Source organism: Tauraco erythrolophus, chromosome 8 (genome assembly GCF_009769465.1).
Source record: "Tauraco erythrolophus isolate bTauEry1 chromosome 8, bTauEry1.pri, whole genome shotgun sequence".
NCBI classification, from domain to species: Eukaryota; Metazoa; Chordata; class Aves; order Musophagiformes; family Musophagidae; genus Tauraco; species Tauraco erythrolophus.
This window is the reverse complement of record NC_141472.1, coordinates 3,182,892-3,201,479: the sequence shown is the minus strand read 5'-3', so window position 1 is coordinate 3,201,479 and position 18,588 is coordinate 3,182,892. Positions and strand designations below refer to the sequence as shown.

The 18,588-nt window shown below is 46.2% G+C and overlaps 2 protein-coding genes across 2 annotated transcripts in view; both read right to left on the bottom strand.

Moving 5' to 3' along the window:
* The window catches only part of VWC2L (von Willebrand factor C domain containing 2 like), a 51,113-nt gene extending 38,953 nt beyond the window's left edge, over positions 1-12,160 (bottom strand). Inside the window, exon 1 of the mRNA XM_086615967.1 lies at positions 11,750-12,160. Coding sequence (XP_086472093.1) covers positions 11,750-12,160 — 411 coding nt within the window. The remainder of the gene's footprint in view (positions 1-11,749) is intronic.
* A 3,244-nt stretch (positions 12,161-15,404) lies between these two features.
* SPAG16 (sperm associated antigen 16) overlaps positions 15,405-18,588 on the bottom strand; it is a 402,571-nt gene continuing 399,387 nt past the window's right edge. Inside the window, exon 16 of the mRNA XM_086615835.1 lies at positions 15,405-15,682. Coding sequence (XP_086471961.1) covers positions 15,405-15,682 — 278 coding nt within the window. The remainder of the gene's footprint in view (positions 15,683-18,588) is intronic.

Genomic DNA, 18,588 nt, shown 5'->3' with positions numbered 1-18,588 from the left:
AGTATGTGCCTTTTCTAGATTATACTGCAAAGGGAAAAAGTGCTTTTCATGGCAGTTGAAAAAAGTGCTTTTCATGGCACTGAACACGGAGTTGCAGCGCTTTCTCCCCCTTTGAGAACATGTTAGGAGAAGCAGCACAAACCCCTTAAAAAGAAGGAGACGCCATCATCTCCATTTCTACTGGTGCCAAGGCCGTTTTGAATGCACGGATGTACTTCTGCACACATTTGTCCCTACCTTGCCTTAGATTCCGATCCACTTGCTGTACCCACACGCACCTCCTGCCTACACATCCCCAGGAAGGACTGGCTGTGTCCCATCCCCTGCGAGGGGACTCCAAGGGAGAAACCATCGCTGCTGCCAATCTCTCCGTCTTTCAGTTTTCAAGAGGGTGTGTGCCAGCGCTCACATCCAGCCTCCCCCCTCAGACAGGCTCCAGTGATGGCATCCTGCTCGACGCAGATAAAACAGCAGGAAAAGCCGAGCGATGCAAAGTGAAGTCTGTCAAATTGGGCACTTACATCTTAAGAGCAGCTGTAACTTTTAATGACGCTAAGGACAATGGCAATTCTGATGGAAATGATTTTTGTAGCTACGGTTTCAGGTGGTGAATTTATTGGCAGGAAGCAAGAAAGGGAAGAAAGTTAAAAAGGACCTGATGAATAAAATCGGAGGCAGAAACGGTTTCTGCATTACGGCTGAGGTGGGAAGTCATAAACTAGGGGAGATGAATAAAAAAGAAACCGGGACAGCATTCATCTAAGATATTCCTGGAGTCGAAATTAGAATCATTTTCATTGTTATTGAAATTGCCTGTGATCTCAGGCAGATTAGCAGGAGATTGCAGGCAAGTTCAGAGAAAGCTTTCAACCGAGTTATTTTGCAGGTGCCAAACTGGGGAGAATGGGGTAGCTAGGGAGTCCCAGCTGAAGGCAAGGCTGAAATCAGCCCATTTCTCTTTGGGGATGCTCACTTTCCCTTTACATAAATAAACAAGTAACTGTCTAAACGGTGTTAAAAGTTTGGTAAGCGGCTCTTTTTTTGTGTGAGTGTGCTAATACGAGCCCTCGCATGGGGCAAAAAATCTCACTCGGTTTTGTCACTTATTTAGAAAAGAAATCACTCATCCAGCTAGTGGAGACCCACTATCAACTACGCCACGGAAATCGTAATGACTTGGATTTTCCATAGGTGGAAAGTTGCTCAAATAAACAACCCGGTGAGTGATTATTAGACGAGTACAATCACTGAAAATGCCATCAGGTTGCAAATGATTCTGCAACAGGAAAAAAGTACTAAGTCATTTAGATAATTTATTTGCAGCGAAAAACTGGAGCTGAATCCTACTTACAGGGAGCACTAGCAATACAAATGAACTGTGCCATCCAAAAAACTTGAAAAATGCTTGCACCATACTGCAGGTGGACTAAAACAAGGAGCTGGCTTCCAAGAAGCAGTAGAAGTGGATGCTGAGATCCTGGGTTTCTAAGGGAGCCCCCAACACGCACACAAGCATGACGAATGTAAGACTGAAATGAAATGACAAATGTCTCACTCAACTGAAAGGACAAGAGAGACACAAATGCATCACTGAAAACGTTTTCTGCAAATGGTGACTCCATCCTACACTCAAAGCAGCCCCATCACAAGGAGGCTGAAGATGACTCGCGTATTTTCTCAGCCTACAGATGCTGCAGCTCTCCAACCAAAGCTTGATTTTAGTTACTCCTAACTGCTGCTTGTCTATTCACAGCTACAAGAGTCTTTCCAGCAGGCTGGTGACCAGGTTTGGATTCTGGAGATGGAAAGGAATAAAGATGCTGAAATCTCCCCCAGGTCATGTATGCTTCTCCTCCCCTCAGCCCCAGCCCATGCCTGTCCATACCTGGAAACAACATTATCTTTGCCAACCTTTTGTAAAAATTCCTGGGGAGCTACTGCAGATCAGCAAGCCAGATGAGGGGGAGAAACACAGAAGATATGTCTCACCATGGCTATCCTGGGCCCACATCTGATGATCAGGATTGCGATGGCATTAGGAGCTTTGTAGCCATATACATGCTATGTGCCAACGGGTTTAAAAGGCTCCTGGAACCACGTCTGGATCTGGAGAGGGACTCCTCCATTAGCTGATGAGAGAGAGACAACCTTGAGCCCTGGCCCTTTTTCCACAGGAGCTGCGTATCTGCAGTCTCGTGGTTGCTCTCCTCTCCCGAGAGGAGCAGCGGAGCTTTCCGTAACAACATGACTTTGCACTTCTTTCGTAAGAACGCCCTCTTTGTTTTGATATATGTCCCATTTTATTCCTTCCAATAGCTGCACCTCACCTACCCTGGGGCTGAAGGGACTGGAGTTCTCTATTATTTCGGTGATAATTTTTACAACTCCATTACAAGACTTTTTCAGTTCGGACATGCCCAGGGAACAGGACTCCCTTCGAAAGGTTACAGATATGACAGATGGGACCGCGGCTCCAACGTGCGATGCGCAGCTCTGTTTGGACACAGACAAAATGTCTGCGTGTGCTTCACATTTGTTAAGCTCCTTCTAATATCAACAGGGAAAGCGAGCCCAGCTGGCAGATTCCTGCTCCCCGTTCCCTCCCTGTCGGCTCTGGCAATGAAGGAGCCTCAGCAGGGAGAAAGGAGCCATGGACTGGTCAGGAAGGGGATTCCTTTACATGTGTTTTCTCTATACCTGCATCTGCTGTTTCCTTCTTCGTTCACGTCGAAAGATGGGAGGAGGTGGCGAGATGAGCCCTATGACCTGATAAAAGATGGAATTTGTATGAAGGAGGTAGGTATAACATAACCAGCCATCACCGGGGAGGAGATCTGGATCTTGGTCCCATTCCTTCTCCTGCAGTTTTCTGTCTGGATCGTCACAGGAACTTTCCACAGCCACAGTACACGCCATATAGATTTACACCAGTGATGGATTTGGCCCTATGGCTCTTTTACTCACGAGACACCCAGATGATGGCTGTTCAGCTAAACTGTTCAGTCTGCTTTGTCTGAAGCCAAGCTCCGCGTCCCCACGCAGCTCAGGCAGCTGGAAATGATCACCCTGGGTGGGTGACTCCTGCCTGGGTCACGGCAGTCGAGGGAAGGTGTGAGCTCCTCTTGCTGTAGACCCCACGCTGCACATTTCAGTCCCACCCCCTGATATTGCCTTTTTTCTCCTGCGTCCCACCAGCACACCAGGATGCTCCCTCCTTCCTCCCGAAGGAGCACCTCCTTTCTGAATGCTTTGCTCTTGCTCACCTCTGCTGAGCTCAGGACTCCCTCCAGCATTAGGAACATCTCCCTGCTGGAGACAGGAGCTCATTACTGATCTCCATTAACACGCTCTCTGTTGCTGTATTGCCTTTTTTCTCCTCCCGAGGAAAGATATGCTGGCTGAACCCAAGTCCATGTCCAACGAGTGGCCAGGAGCTGACTTGCTTTTTTCCTTTACATTGCTGAGGGTACAGGAGCTCCAGAGTGCGGAGTGCCCACGACTGCACCTACACACATATCCCCTTCTCCTTCGCTGTCTCCAGGCGCTCCTTCAAAGCCCCATCCTGCCAAGCCATGGTTGCTCTGGGGTTGCACCAGAGGGCTAACATCACATGTCAGCCGGGGTCTGCTGTGGTTTTGGTTTCCTTTGCCTCTGGCCTTTGACACTGCTCCTCTTTCTGTTGCACGTTGAGAGGTCGGAGAGGGGCCAACACATCATATCAAATACCGACTTGCTCCTCGTTGCTTTTTCTCTCTCTTTCTCCATTATCCGTACTTTTTTTGACAGCCTAGCCTAACTTTTTCCTTTCTGGCAGCTGGCAAGGCAGATTAGGCTTCATGGGAGCTCCCTCAGCCAAATCCTTACCTCAGCTCAGCATCTTGCAAACTTCACAGAGGAGTATGTAACTGGTACCAAACTTTACACCAGTGTAACATCCCAATGGGCCGCTTGTGATCCAAGGAGCTGCAGCAGTCCATAGCAGCAGAGAACCTGCCTCACCTGCTCCACAGAATAAAGCAGCTCTTCACTAGCTGACACTATGGAGAAGGCGTTTTCCAAATTCTCCTGTCTGCCGCTTGCATCTGGTTGCCATTGCTTAAACCCTCGGGAGAGAAGCCAGCAGGGTCCGAGAGGTTTCTGTCCCTCAGGGAACGTTATCACATTTGGTTATGAGCACAAGCCCGGAAGGATGTGAAACGAAAATGGGTTTGAATGGGTCATCTGTGACGAGAGAACAGGCTGGGGTCTGCTAACGCAGGGAACACATTGGGTTAACCCTCAGTCAGGAAGGTTTTCCTGCCTGGGAGGATCACAGTTAACAGACTGGGAGGTTCCCTGCTTTGAGGAGCTGCTTCAAACCCTACTGCTCCTCCAAGCACACCAACTGTATCACAATTCCCAAAGAATCAGCTCTGAACTGTACCAGAGAACACAGCGTAAGGAAACCTAATGCTACATGTATTTTTCTTTTGCAGCTAGATCGAGCATTGTCACTACATGACTTACCTAATTATAGTCTTAAAAAACAATAACTAGGATAATTAGCTAATCGAGCATTATGTTTAATGCACGCAATTCCGTGTAAAGCACATTCCAGTAGCAACAAACACACACCTGCACTTCCCCTCGCTCTGGTAGGAAACGGTTGGCTAAAAAACTTCTCGCCAATGATCTGTTGACGTCTCTACAGACGACATCCTGCTTCACAAGCTGACGACCTGAGGACCTCACGTTCACCAGCCCTACAGAAACATCTTGGGTGACAGAGATGGACATAGCTTTGGAGAGCCAAGGGATGAGCGCTTCTCTCCTTGGCCCCACTGAGCATTGTCTGGCATGATAATAAAGCCTCAGACTTGATTCTACCACCCTTGGAAGGAGCTGGTAACTCCTGTAGTTGCACATACTACACATCCCACTTTCTTAACAGCATGGCTCCAGCAGCAATGGAGGGGAGAGGAAGTGCCAGAGCCTCTTCTCCGGCTATGCAGAGATATCTCCTCTCTTTCAGTAGCTCTCTGGACAGCCCCCAAATCTGGAAGCAAGCAGAGTCCAATATCTGGAGGGAATATCTGAAAGCCCAGCCATCGCTTTGGCGGTACAAATGTTGGGCACATGCTAATTCCTGTGTCATATTTACTGGAAAAATATCCATCCCCTGGTACAGGCCAAATTCTGTACTGTGCTCCCGCACCGGTGCACTGTGATTAAAATACGGGGGCTTGTGCTTAATTCCTGGTAATTCTGAATCATGCTGATGCTCAGGTTTTGGGTCTCTTCTATTCCAATGGGGAGCTTTGAGTGAGTATGTGCATCTCACAGTTGGTGCCGCTGAGCCCTCAGCTTTTGGGGCCTTCGTGTACTACTGTGATTTGGGGAAAACAACAGCACAGATTTTTTGCAGCCAGATTCTGAATACAGCCCATCTCCTTTCACCTATTGTAATAACATACTTGTGCACGATGTAATATATATGTTACAGAATCAGTAGCTAAGTACATAACATAATTTAAAAAATAGATATCACTATAGATCAGTATGTGACATGTCTATCTATTTTAGTATGTTTTCTTGGTGCAAATTATGACAGAAATACAGTAAGTCAGTAATTTCAGATTCCTTTGCATAGACATTGTCACTGTAATTTTGCCAGGAGGGAGATAATAAATCATACTTTTCCATCTGACTGATGTTCTGTTTCCCCTGTCTGATTTCAATGGCTGTATGCTATCTTCAGAGCTGGCATTGTTCACGGCTCCTTTTATTAAAGCACAGGCACGTTATTGAAATTTCTTTTGTATTATGATTTTCTAGCCGTACGTGAAATTGCAGAACACACAAGTAGAAGAAGAAGAAAAAAAAAAAAAAAGGCCCGTTTGTTCGAGTTATAGTAGAAAAAAAACCTGCTGAACACATCTCAGAGAGAAAAATGCCAATATTAAAATCGTGGCCTCGTGCTGGCTTGGCTAGTAATCAGGTTCTTGGAATTCATGAGCGAAGATCTAAAAGCTACTAGTGCTTTGGATGACTGGTTCAAGTATACCAAAAGATTTTAGTCACGCTAGTTCTTGCAATGATCAGCTTGCCATGATTTGAGCTTTTTCCAAGATTCACCAGGAAACTGAATGCTCATAGAGAAGAAGGTCAGTAGAACCTTCCTTTTCTCCCCGCTTTGCTTTTCTAGTGGCCTCATGAAGCTCCTCAGATGCAAGGTGGCGTATCTCCGTTCCCTCATGCTGATGGAAACCACAGCACCCACAGCCCAAACCTGCAGCTGGACGGGGCTGAGGGCCTCTCGGAGCAGCCCACCGCACCACCCCAGGCACCGGATGGTTGCACACTTCTTCCTTTCACCTTCCCTTTCAACCCAGGGCTGCAACTAACTCTTGTTTTTCACCTAACAGCATCATCCCATCAGTGATGCTCTGAGAACATCTCAAGTGCTTCATCCATATTTGATAAGGTTGCACTCCCAGGCTGGGGAACTAGTGGTCAGAGCAAGGCTGTAGTCCGCACCACTTAATTTCTATTTCTGGCGTGGTTTAGGGGGTGGGGAATCACTTTTTGGTTTCATTGCCTCCTTTTCTCCAGTGGTGGAACAGACACACTGCTGGGATAGCAGCTGAATACACCCTGGCATGCACTAATGCTTTCTGATGAGAGGTCTTATTTCGTTAAGTTATATTGAGATAATTGCATTAATAAAACATTTTTAAAGAGCGTTAACAAAGGAGAAGGAGGTGCTGCTACTCTGAAGTAAAGGTTTCCATAACGAGCTGAAAATCAGTACATGATAATGCTATGCTTATACAGTCCTTCATTTATTTTGGATGCTGATGATATCCCGAAGATCCCTGTTGGAGCTGCGATCCCTACTGTGCAAAGTGCTGCTCAAGAAGACATAAAGGCAGTGAGATAGAGAAGCCCTGGCTGAAGGTTTACAGATGATTTGTGGACAAAACAAAGCAATGAACTTAAGATATAGTGGCAGGAAACACAGAAAAGAAAAATAAAGTAGAACTCCAGCAGTGAAATCCTGGCACTTCGCAAGTCAGTGGAGATTTTGCCCTAGGACAGAGCTAAAATTTCCCCTTTCCTGGCTTCTTTTTTCACAGTGCGGAGGATGTTCTCCCATCCCTCCCCACTTGTGGTTGACGGAAGGGACAAACATTTGGGCATCATCTAGGGAATTTCTGAGCGAGGATGGGTTTGGGAGCAGTGAAGGTGGAAGAGGAGAGGATGAGGAGGTGAAGTCCTTGGGAAGGGCAGGCAGATGAGAGGCAGCAGCAGAGGTTAAGTATTGGCAGAGCCAACGGCTGGAAGAAATTGCAGCTCTGTAGTTGGCAGAAAGCCAAGAGCACCCAAAAAAAGGTCCTTGATGTTCAGAGCTGTTTCCAAGCTCCAGATCGCAACTGCGGATTGAAGCTGCTCTTCTGACATCAATATTACCAGGAAGGCCAAGTTGTGATGCCAAAACCTGTCGTGTTCCTACCCAAAGGACAACTCACCCAATGTCCTGCCAGGCAAATGGAGATATTTTAATGTCTGTGGCCAGAAATCTTTGCCATTGACTTTCAAAAGGATGGCACCACGCTACCAAAAACCACGTCACCAGGACTCACTCTCCTGCAGGGACAGGGATCAGTTCCTGCCTGTAGGGTCTAAAATAAAGAGAGTGTTTCAAGACATCAGCTTGACAGCCTCTTGTGAACCCACCACCCATTTCCCAGCAATGGGAACATATTGCTACATATTCCTATAGGTCCATAGGAGGTTACTCTGGATATGCCTATAGTGGGTGATGAGAGATCTCGGAATTCACAAGTAACTATGGACTTTTCAAACTGACAATCTAATAATTTTCCAAAGGCTCCTCACCGCGGCTACAAACGTACCTTAAACAAAGCTGTAAATTGAGTTTCTTAAACGCGGGTAGGCGCGTGCTTCTCTGTCAGCAACTTATGCAGGAGAGTGAAAACTCATCAGCACTTCGGAAAACTGTTGTCTCACTGACATCTGCACGACTTCTCCATGAGCTGCCAATGAACATCCATCACGCTGGCGGCACACTGTCATCTCGAGTTTACATAAGCTGCTGCCTGGGAACACTCATTTAAAACACGGCCATGCGTACTTACAACAACTGAGATCCCTCTCTGAGTTGTAATTTGCTTGTTTTCTGTCTCTGGGAAGAACGGGGAGGGTTAACAACCTCCCTGGAAGATCTCTGCTAGTACGAGCGAGCACGGAGCTTGGACCTTAACCTCCAGGACTGAAATGAAAACACGGCTGATGTGTGGGAGAAAAAGCAAGCTGCTAAGTGACCCCGAGAGCCCCCGCCAGATCTCCCTGGAGACGACAGAGAGACTGCCCGAGACTCGCAGCATCCTTCACGCCTTCCCTGCAGCCACCACAGCCACCCATCGCCCTGCGATCGCCTCCGAGAGGGACCGCAGGGGATCAGGTTCGAGGCTGACAAGGAGAGAAGTGGAAAATGAGGTCAGGAAAGAAGACAGAGGGATCCCAGCAGAAGCCACCAGACCTCCCCTTTCTCCGGCGTACTGCTCCACAGGAGTCAAAATCCTGAATCCCGGGCAGCAACCTACATATTAAATGTGTTTGAGTCAGATCTTGATTCACATTAGGGAGATGGCGCTGACCTTTTCTGCCAGGGTTTCCAGGTGGGACCACAGCCTCAGCCGAAGTTGGGGGTAAGTTCCAAGAAAACCAAGGGGATGAGGCAAGTTCCGTATGGGCAGCTGGGGCTCGATGCTCACAAAGATCTCCCAGGACCCATAACAAAGCTACGAAGATGCTACATGGGGTTATTAAACCATCTGTCAGGGACACAAGGTTTTACAAAAGGATACAAGAAAAACTACTAATGGGTTTAGATTTACAATTGAACTTCAGTTCAGCATTTCATTTGTACATGTTAACGACTTAGGGGCACAAGCATAAACATTTGGACAGCTGTCTGAGCTAGATGGCTTGTTGGCATGTTTATATTTTGCGCTTTTGATTGTTATGAGTACAAAAAAAATCAGAGGTACAAGATCTGTTCACTAGAAGAAAGCTAAATATTCAAGAAATGGGTCTTTATAACGACTCCTATACCCCGAGATAGTCACAGTTACCATCAGTGGTAAGAAAAGATTAAATCACATTTGGATTTCTCACCCCAAACCTAAACAGAAAGCTAGAAACAAGACAGGAACATTCTCCCAATTGGCAACCACTCACAGATTTTGATACCTTAGAGGAAAAAAAAAAAAAAAAATCCTAATTTGTGAAAGATCAGGCAGTTGAAATCTCTACAAGATGAGTCAGTCCTGGCAATACTATTAGGGCAAGTACGAATGTTTGTGCGCACACAGACACACACGTGCAAAAGATGTTCAAATGGAGGCTAATTTCAGCTGTCACCAGCCAAGCACTTCTACGGATGATGATTGGGACCCTACATATTAGCAAAATTAAATCAAGTGGGTAAAAGGGTTAAGAGCCCACATAAAACGGTGCCTCTTTTTCCACTGAAAGCAGCCCAGTTTTGAGTCAGAACGACTGGAGAAAGCCTCTCCTCTTTGGCAAAGACAGACTCCAACGTGTGTGGAATGGACCTGAGAAAGTTTGCAGACCTCACAAATTCAACAGGATAAGGGAAGAGCAGAGCTCAGAGTCTACAAAACCTAGGGACTGCTCAGAATTTCTTCGGCAGAGACAGCAGATAAAATCTTCGTTCAGTTGAAGGAAACAGTAAAATGCTTGGATGCTTCAATGAAGTCAAGATTTCACTTCATAGCAGCAGTTTCCTGCATCCTGAATTTCTGTCTTTCTTACAGCATTTATAATCTCATTGTCCTTGGGCACTCTTTTTTTTTTTTTTTCCCCCAAAACACCCCTGGAAGTGCACAGTAGTCTTCTATTGCCTGAATCTCTTCCACTACTTAGAGGGAAAAAAAGAGTTTCACTATTTAGTCTAGGTAAATACACAGATTTAGAAAAAATCAATTTCTGCCCTATTCCGTAAGGTATCAAGCTCTCAACAAAACACAGGTCCAGGTCAAAAGCTCAACTGTCAACCAAATTAAGCCTGAAGGATCTCACGTTAGTCCTGGACTGAAGGTTACCGTGTGCGAGAGCAGCGTGCCACCACCCACTTACTTTGTGTTTCTCAGGGAATACTGGAAATTTGCTTTCCACACCACACCCCATGGTTGTTGAACACAGCAAACAATGAACCAGATTGCCCTAACTCCCTCTAACAGCCTTTCTCCCCTAAATTCTGTTTCTCTATCCTTTAATCCATTATCAGAGTGCAATTATTTCTTTCAGGAAAAGTGGCTAGCACTTTCGCATTTCATTCACATGCAAAAGATACTTTAATGAGAAGATCCATCTCATAATTCTCCCGCTGAAATCCCTCCAAAAAGAGTCCTTCTAACTGTCGCATAAGAACATGACCACGTGGCAAAATTACACCTAGGTGGGACAACACAGCAGTCAACAGGGGACCACTGAAGCATGACTGTGGGATGAAGGTGGGTTAGGCCTTCCTATGGCAAGAAGAAACTGTTATTTAAGCAGTTCACAGAATCAGCATCTTCACATTCCTCAGCAAAGTAGAGAACAGGTTGATCAGGATGGCCCTCAAGGAGATGCTCCTCACGTATTTGTTCTGCCTTGTGACTATGACATTAAACTGACTTGCTCGTACTGAGTGACTTAAGTTACAGATGGACAGAAAAAGATGAACATAAACTGTATGTGATAGAAGAAAGGAACTAAATACTACCTTCCCTGAAAATGCCAGTATCTGGGAAAAAGGAAATTGTGATCTATGTTACCGAGAACTTGTAAAGTACACAGACCTATATGGAAGTATTTCCTTGTCAGAAAATGAAACAAATTTTCAAGTATATAATGAGCTCGGGCATACAGTCACAAAGAGTTGTGAATTATGGAAGTATGAATCTTAAAGCCATGTGACCTGGGAGAACAAACTCAGGTGTACCTATTGTCTTTGCAGACCCTGTTCTTCACTGTGAAATGCTATTTTCTTTAGCAGAATTGAAAACACGCAACCAAACTCATTAGAATGAGAGATGCAGGTTGTGTAAAGCTTAATGGTTTTTGAAAATCTGGTCTTATTTTTAAGATATATTCCAGCAGGATTTCTTTACAACATTCCTAACAGGAACTCAACCACTACAATTAAGTCCCATACTTCTTCATTACTTGAGATGGTCATCTGCCTCAAAATCAATCTTCTGCCATTCTAGACAGCATTATCACAGTTGAAAATATTAAATATAGCTTGCAATCTACTTTCTTGCATTCTCACATAGTTATGAGTAACAACTCTTAGTACCATGCCATCCATATTTGCTATCCAAATTGGAAAAGGGGTTCTTAAAAAGCACTCAGTACTGGTTTACCATCACTGTTACAGAGACCATTGGTAGTCCAAGTTGATTCATGCTATGAGCAAAGGAGGAGTTTGTCCGGAGTAGCAGATTCAGAGGGCTGGCATTCCATGAGAGGACTGGCCATTGGCCCTGACTTGGTGCACGTGAGGGAGGAGGTGGCAGCTTTCACGTTAGCCAGACCCTCGTCAGAGCTAAAAGGGTCTTCAGCTTCAACACCAAATAACAGCACTGAGAAAATACTGAGTGCCTTTGAGAGTCCCCAAAGGAAATGCAATTCCTATAGCACATTAATATTAAATACTGAAGAAAGGGTTTCATACCTTAAATTCCTCCAAGATTTTGTAATTTTTCCCATGATATTCACAAAAGTTTCTCACTTCTTTGCATTCAGGACAGCATCCATTGTGTTCCACTTTTGTACACTTTGGGTGGATTTTAGGGCATTCTGGCTGATCGCAAACAGGTCCATCCTCAGTACAGACACAGGGACAGTTGGAATGTCCCGGGAAAAAACGTTCTCCCAGTTTGTACACAAAGCCACTGTCATCCACACAGCCCTTCCCTCGGTAGTCATCAAAGATCAGATTGTCATTACTGGAGGTCTGGTCCCCTTCGTCCGCAGGGTAGTCTTCGTGATTGATGGCAGCTGGAGTGACCAAAGCAGGGATTATAAACAGCAGCATCCAGGCTTCATGGATATGAAGAGCCATCCCCCTCCTCAGCTTCTCCATGGGATCTCAATGCCAGATAGAAACAGCTGCTTCCATAGGGAAACCAGTGTTGTGGTCTGAAAACAAATATTTTTAAGTAAGAACAAACTCAAAATTCTAAGGACTATTGACTTATGAAGGCCATACTTTCAACCAGCACCCAAGAACATGTCAGTGCTTTCAAACTGCACAGATAACTGTTTCATTTGAATTAAGCCTCTTCTCAACTATTGTTAAAGAGAATAAAGCATGTGAAACAGAGACATGTTCCTGTACGTGTATGCCCATAAAATATCTCTGTAGAAATGGTGTCCCACAGACTCACCAAATTTTTTACTTTCCTCATTTGTGCAGCTGAGTTTTCTGATGCACCAGAAGTTAAACTAGCCGCCTGAAATCCCATGGGGACGGGCAGCTCAGAGGGACTTGAACCCAGCATGGTCTCAACCTCTCACCGTAGCCGCTGTCCCTCCGTGCTACGTACGGTGCACAGCCCGCTTCACTAAACTGAGGTGGGAAACCTGAGTTGAAAAATGAGGTAAGCATGATCTGTAGGTGTATGTGCATCCAATACAAAAGGTGGTGCTGAGTTATACTTGGTCTGTGAGAAGTGGAAAAGTACAGAATATTTTATGTGGCATTTCTGAAGAGGAAGAGGGACTACCAACACTGCCCAGCCTGCTGCAGGTCCGTATAATCCCAACAGAAGCAAGACGTAATTCATCTTCTCCATTATTCAGCATTTCAGTAATTCCCAGAGAGAAATGCAGAGAGCAGGATGTTAAACGCCTGTGTAACGCGTGGAGCTGCTGAGATGGCTTTGTCTGATTAAGCTGAAGCCTTTCTAAAACTTTGGGAGTGATGCAGCATGGCCTGACCCCTGGGGAGCTCTGCCTAAGCGGCCGAGCCGAGGATTGACCCAGAGAGGGAGAGGAGCTTTGCGCTGCCCCCCAGGAGAGCCAGCTCCCGGTGATGGCTCTGTGTGTGTGTGGTTTTGGGTGTGCTACCAGCTGCCGGCGGTGCCACATCCCTGCCACCAACACGCCGTCCTGCCTGCGCACCATCCAGCAGCCAGTGCAAGCCCAGCAGCAAAATGGTTTCTGACCTCTCTTAAGAGAACCGGGCAAAGTATTACAGGAAACTTTTAAAGGAGATGAAATATTGGCGTTAACGGGCATTGAGAACGCTGGAGGCAGCTGCTGGCACGGACCACAAGGGACTGTTTGGATGTGTGTGTCATTCCTTCTCTTCCCCCGTTCCCGTAGTGTGCACGCACAGATACGCACAGCATATACAAACATGCATTAACCTACACACACAGACAAACATGTACTCCCCACCCCCCCCACCTTGGGATGTATTTTTTGGCAGGCTGCAGATGTTCAGCAACTAATTCTCCCTTAATCGAAGCAAAAAACCAGCAGCAGGAGAAGAAAGCTTTAATCCTAGAGAAACAGCTAAGGGATCCTGTTGACAAAGCAGTTTTTCCAAAGCCACAACAGAGGGAGACACCGGATATTACACAAGCTTTATCAAATCCAAAAGATATCTTCTTAATTGAAGTACTAGCTAGGTTTCCATCACAAGGACTCTGCACCGTGTTACTACTATCAGCAGTATCTACTGTAACATGTTTGGGAATCGGGCGATTCGTGCAGATAGGGCTGCTCTACGCAGCTAAGAATAGAGAATCTTGCCCACCTAAAAGCTACAGGTAGGTTGCAATATTGCACACTGGTGGGCATTTAGGGGGAAAAATAAAAAAAGCTGAAGCAGATGAAGTAATTCACGTCTGAGGAAACGTGAAACGATCGAGAGAATTTGCGGAAGTTCGATGAGGAAGCTCTCCAAATTTAAAAAAAAAAATAAAAAGTTCTCCAAAGATCATAAATAAGACCGCTGTTATTTTGCTACAGCAGCCGAGATGTCCCACAGCAACTCAGGAGCACCCGGCTCAGCGGCGATCCTGGAAATCAGACAGACTGCAGGCGTCTTGCACGGACAGATTTCAACAAGTAAACAAATGCTGCTCAGCTCAGAATTAGTTTACAGCTGAACTTTCTCATCATTTCTCATCCTGAGAGAGGTCAGGATGGTAGATAAGTCTCTGAGTCAAACGTTCCCATCCACCTCCCCTCACCCCGAGTGAATAATTTACACTTACCTAATCAGGCTCGATCGGAAAGCTGAAAGGGGTCACAGGCCAACATGGACTAAAAGGTTAGAAACAGATTAGTGAAAGCAGTTCCTCCTAATCACATTTTCAGTGTTGACTCACGGACAAACCCTTTTCCTCCACCTCCCACCGCAAAACACGGGGAAAGCGGCAGCCCAGCAACCACGACATGAGAATTAAGCTTTAACCCGGCGCTCAGGATTCAGAGCCAGCGGCGGCGAGGCGGTCCGGAGGCAGGGATGCCGCGGAGAAACCCCGGTGCCAGCAGCGCAGTCATCGCGGCGAACTTGGGCTGGATTTCCTCAGGTCTTGGGGGAAGGGGAAGGGTGGGGGGAGAGAGGAAAAAAAACCCATCTATATCCCCTCCCTATGCCCAGCGGAGCTCTTGCGAGTCAGGATTTGCCTCGGCGGGAAGGGGGGGAGAGGGGGGCTGGTTAGGATGGAGGCAGGCGGGAGAGGGAGGGCGGAGGAGCCCCGCGGTGGCGAGCGGGCAGCCCCCGCGGCGAGCCCCGCTCCCCTGCGGGGACTCCCTGGCCGGGGGGCCGGGCATGCCCGCGCAGCTCTCCGCCTATTATTATAATAATAATTCTTTTTTTGGGGGGAGGAAAAAATAAAAATATCCGTCGGCTGGCCTCAGTGCGGACGCGCCATGGCGCTGGCTGCGCTCAGCTCCGCGCTCCCAAACTCCTGGCTCATTCCTGCTGCCCTGGCGGCGTCCGGAGTGTTTGCTGCAGGGGAGGTGGAGGGGGGGGGGGGGGGAGCCTAAAAAAAAAAATAATAAAAAAAAAAAATCCCCCATCGCTGCATTATTAAAACTTCACATCTTCCCACAGGCTGGCGGCGGGGAAGGGGCGCCCAGCGCTTGTGTCTCGTGTTGCGTTACGGTAAAAATCGATCTCCTTGCAATTCAGCTGCTCTGTCATTAGGCGTCATTGTAAAGCTATTTCTCCGGAAACCACCGAAAAGAGAGATTTCGTGATGTTCGGAAAAACAACAGAAAGAGGGAAACAGAAATAAATGGGGATTTTATTTGGATGAAACGCGCGACGCTGCTACTTTCTGGACAATTCTTCCCACTGCAAACGTTAACTATGGAAACGCTTCACTAAGCCCTCGCTCCTCCGTCGTCAAACCGTCTTTTTTTTCCGTAATGCCTTGAGATGAAGGCGACGGTGAGCAGCGTGCTGGTCCTCGGGTCCAGAGACAAACCGTACCGTCGGCACCCCCGGAAAGCAGCTGCTCTGCCTGGCGACGGAAGGCAACGCTGCGCACTTCGCCGCCGCGGCCCGGCAGGCTGGAGAGCTGCCCAAACTCAAGTTGCAGAACCTTCACGGATCCATCGCCGCTCGCCACGGCCAAGGTACGACCTGAAATTCCAAGGAAAGTTAACGGAGGTTTGCAAAGGCGCTGGAAGTTCTGAGATCGTCGCTTCAAAGACGCCCACGCGTGCTCCTGTTTTCTGTGATAAATTATCAGCAAGTTGGACAGATCAATAATAATGAGATTGGATTTTGGAGTGATTAAGCGAATCTGGAGACCCCAGTGTGCTGTGCTACTCATTAGGAGCACAGCTATTCTGCTTTTATTTGGATACAATTGTTCAGGGCCAGATTCCAGGCTGAGCACTGAAGTAGATGCTGTTCTGATACCCAGAGGTACCGGCGTCAGACCGTGCTCTTTTTCTTGCACAGCTCTGTCAAGAAATGAAAGTGCAGGTTTTCAGCTGAATTTCAAGGAGGTCAGGCATCTAAGTGAACTGAGTGCCTTGCTCCCTTATATCCTTATGGAAAAAACAACAATAATGAAACTGTTAGTCTAGAATTGGGTCTAATAATAGAAAAAAAATAAAAGAAAACCTAAAAAAGGTTCTAAGGAGTTCCTAGTTTCCATGTGTTTATTTATGAACCAAATAGACTCAGTTTTCAGTAATCTCAATGAGGCAGAATTTGTTGATAAGTTTATCATCTTCCTGCTCGAATACAAGCAGCGGTAACAGCTGGTAAGTGATATGTTTGAAGCACCTTTTACTTATCCAGCCACCAAATAAAGACTCTCTCCTTTTAGCAATTAACTATAATAATCTTGAGTTTCACGTATCCAAAAGAAAAAAAAAAAAAATAGAGGATCAATACATTCATTTCAAAGCCGACGTGGTCCTCCCAACAAAGGGATCATTGTCCTGCCAGTCATGATCTTGGTCAAACACCTTTTTCTGTTAGAAGCAAGTTCAATATACCCTCCAAATGATTACAGCTCTTTTTATGTATCAGGATTTTCTCTCTGAAAGCAAAGTCGTCACCAGCAGAGGAATAATTAATATTGACACTGACAAAGGGAATCTGGCACTGAGGCTATCATTTTTGGGAAGATTACGAAAAACAGGAGATATTTTGCTATTTTTAGTCATCGGGGTTATTTGCCAAGTAGCCAATGGGAACGTATTACCCACCAGAAGTTAGTATGGGGGGATCTGTCCCAGTTTCAATAATGTGCAAACCACAGGGCCTTGGCCGTGCCTATGTGATGTCTAGTTCATCCAGGGAATATATTGTCCCACCGTTCAAACTAATTCGTAACAATGATGTTCTCCACTCTGCTCGTCGAGATCCGATGGCTTCATTTGACAGCCTGGGAAGTAAACAACTGCCATTTTCTCCATTTATCACAGGAAACACAGAGTCCAAAACATCTTACAAATGCATTGAGAATATTTAATCACGAGTTACGCTTACCGTGGTCACGGCTATTTGTGCAAGAAAGACTAGAAAGTAGAGCTAACCATGATAAATATGCCCTATTTGCAAACCTTTATAAGTACCCGGCTCCTTCATCTAGAACAAAGCCTGACACAGCAAAGATCTGTAGGATGGATTAGAGTGTCCAAAGCAGCAGATGTGAATATTTATTATAAACTCTCTTCCAGCAAGACTTTGCTGACAGAAGCATTGCATATGGATTTCACTTGCAGCCAGACTCTCCAGGCAATCGCTGGGATGACTTCTCTAGGAGCCAAACAAATGCCATTTCGCCTGGAGCCCTGACACTGCAACAGCTGGGCAGGGGGTAAATGTCACTTTCAGCTTCTTAAAACCCCTAACGAACCTACTCGTTACAAAGAGAGAGGGACAGGAAGGAGAAAAGATTTTGACAACTGCAGTTCACTTCCAGAAAGTAAGGGTAGGACAGTCTGATAACTGAAACAACAGCTTCTATGTCTAATTGACCCCCTCCGGTTTGGCAGCAGGGCAGGAGCAGACCCCAGTGGTGTGTTTTTTGAAACTCTTCGCTAGAGAAGTCATATATCTGATCCGGTTAGTCCGTGCCAATATTCTGACAGTACTGGGAAATGACAAAACCAACAGGAAAACAGAGAGGTACAATAAAAACCAACCAGCTAGAAGGTGCGATAGCAAACCGCACGTGCCTTCATCGCTAGTAGTTGCTGGGGACAAGGTTTAGGTGTATGCTGCAGCCCTGGTGAAGAACCAGGGAATGAAATCCATATGGAATGAATCTATGTTACTCTTGTTGACTACGAGGACAGCAACTTCCTTGCTTGGTAGGAGCAGGATGCAGAGGCGAACGCCTGTGAGAGGGAAAGAAAGGGGAAGGGAACGCACAAAATGAGAACATCTCATTTCCGTCACCCTTTATGTCAACGCTGATCTACGCTCATAACAATTTGCTCATTATAATGTAAATTTACTCCCTCCTTCCTTCCAAAAAGAGATGTTTCGGAAAGAGGGAACAAATTGTGTTTTATTGCTCTTTCAAAATGTTCTCCAATTAGGAAAGCAAACAAAAACTATTACATAATTGTCATGCAAAGCTCTTTTTTAATGAAGGATACTTACTTGTGCACTAACAAAGGCACTTTGATACAACACTCAGAGGAAGATAAAAGCCTGGAGATAAATTTTCCTTCATACCTGAGGCCAAATTGTCAGGTGGGGCTGGTCTATGCAAACTCACTTGAACTCAGCAGTTATGCTAATTTGCACTGAAATGAACAGTTTCTACTTAGAAGATGCAGAGCCTGGAAGTCTCAGCCCTCTACATCTCACCGCCTCTAGATCTCCAGCTCACCAGGCTTCCAAAGAACCCACTCTGGATCTGCTGGTGCACCTCCCAGATGGGCAACGTAGGGAGCTAAACCGAAGCTTTGCTGTGGCTGGCCCCACGCCAGTCCTGAGCTCATCCTTCTTCCTCAAACTGGCAGACAGGAGTGATGACAAAGCACACTGCCATGACAAAGAGACCCGACATTAGCAGC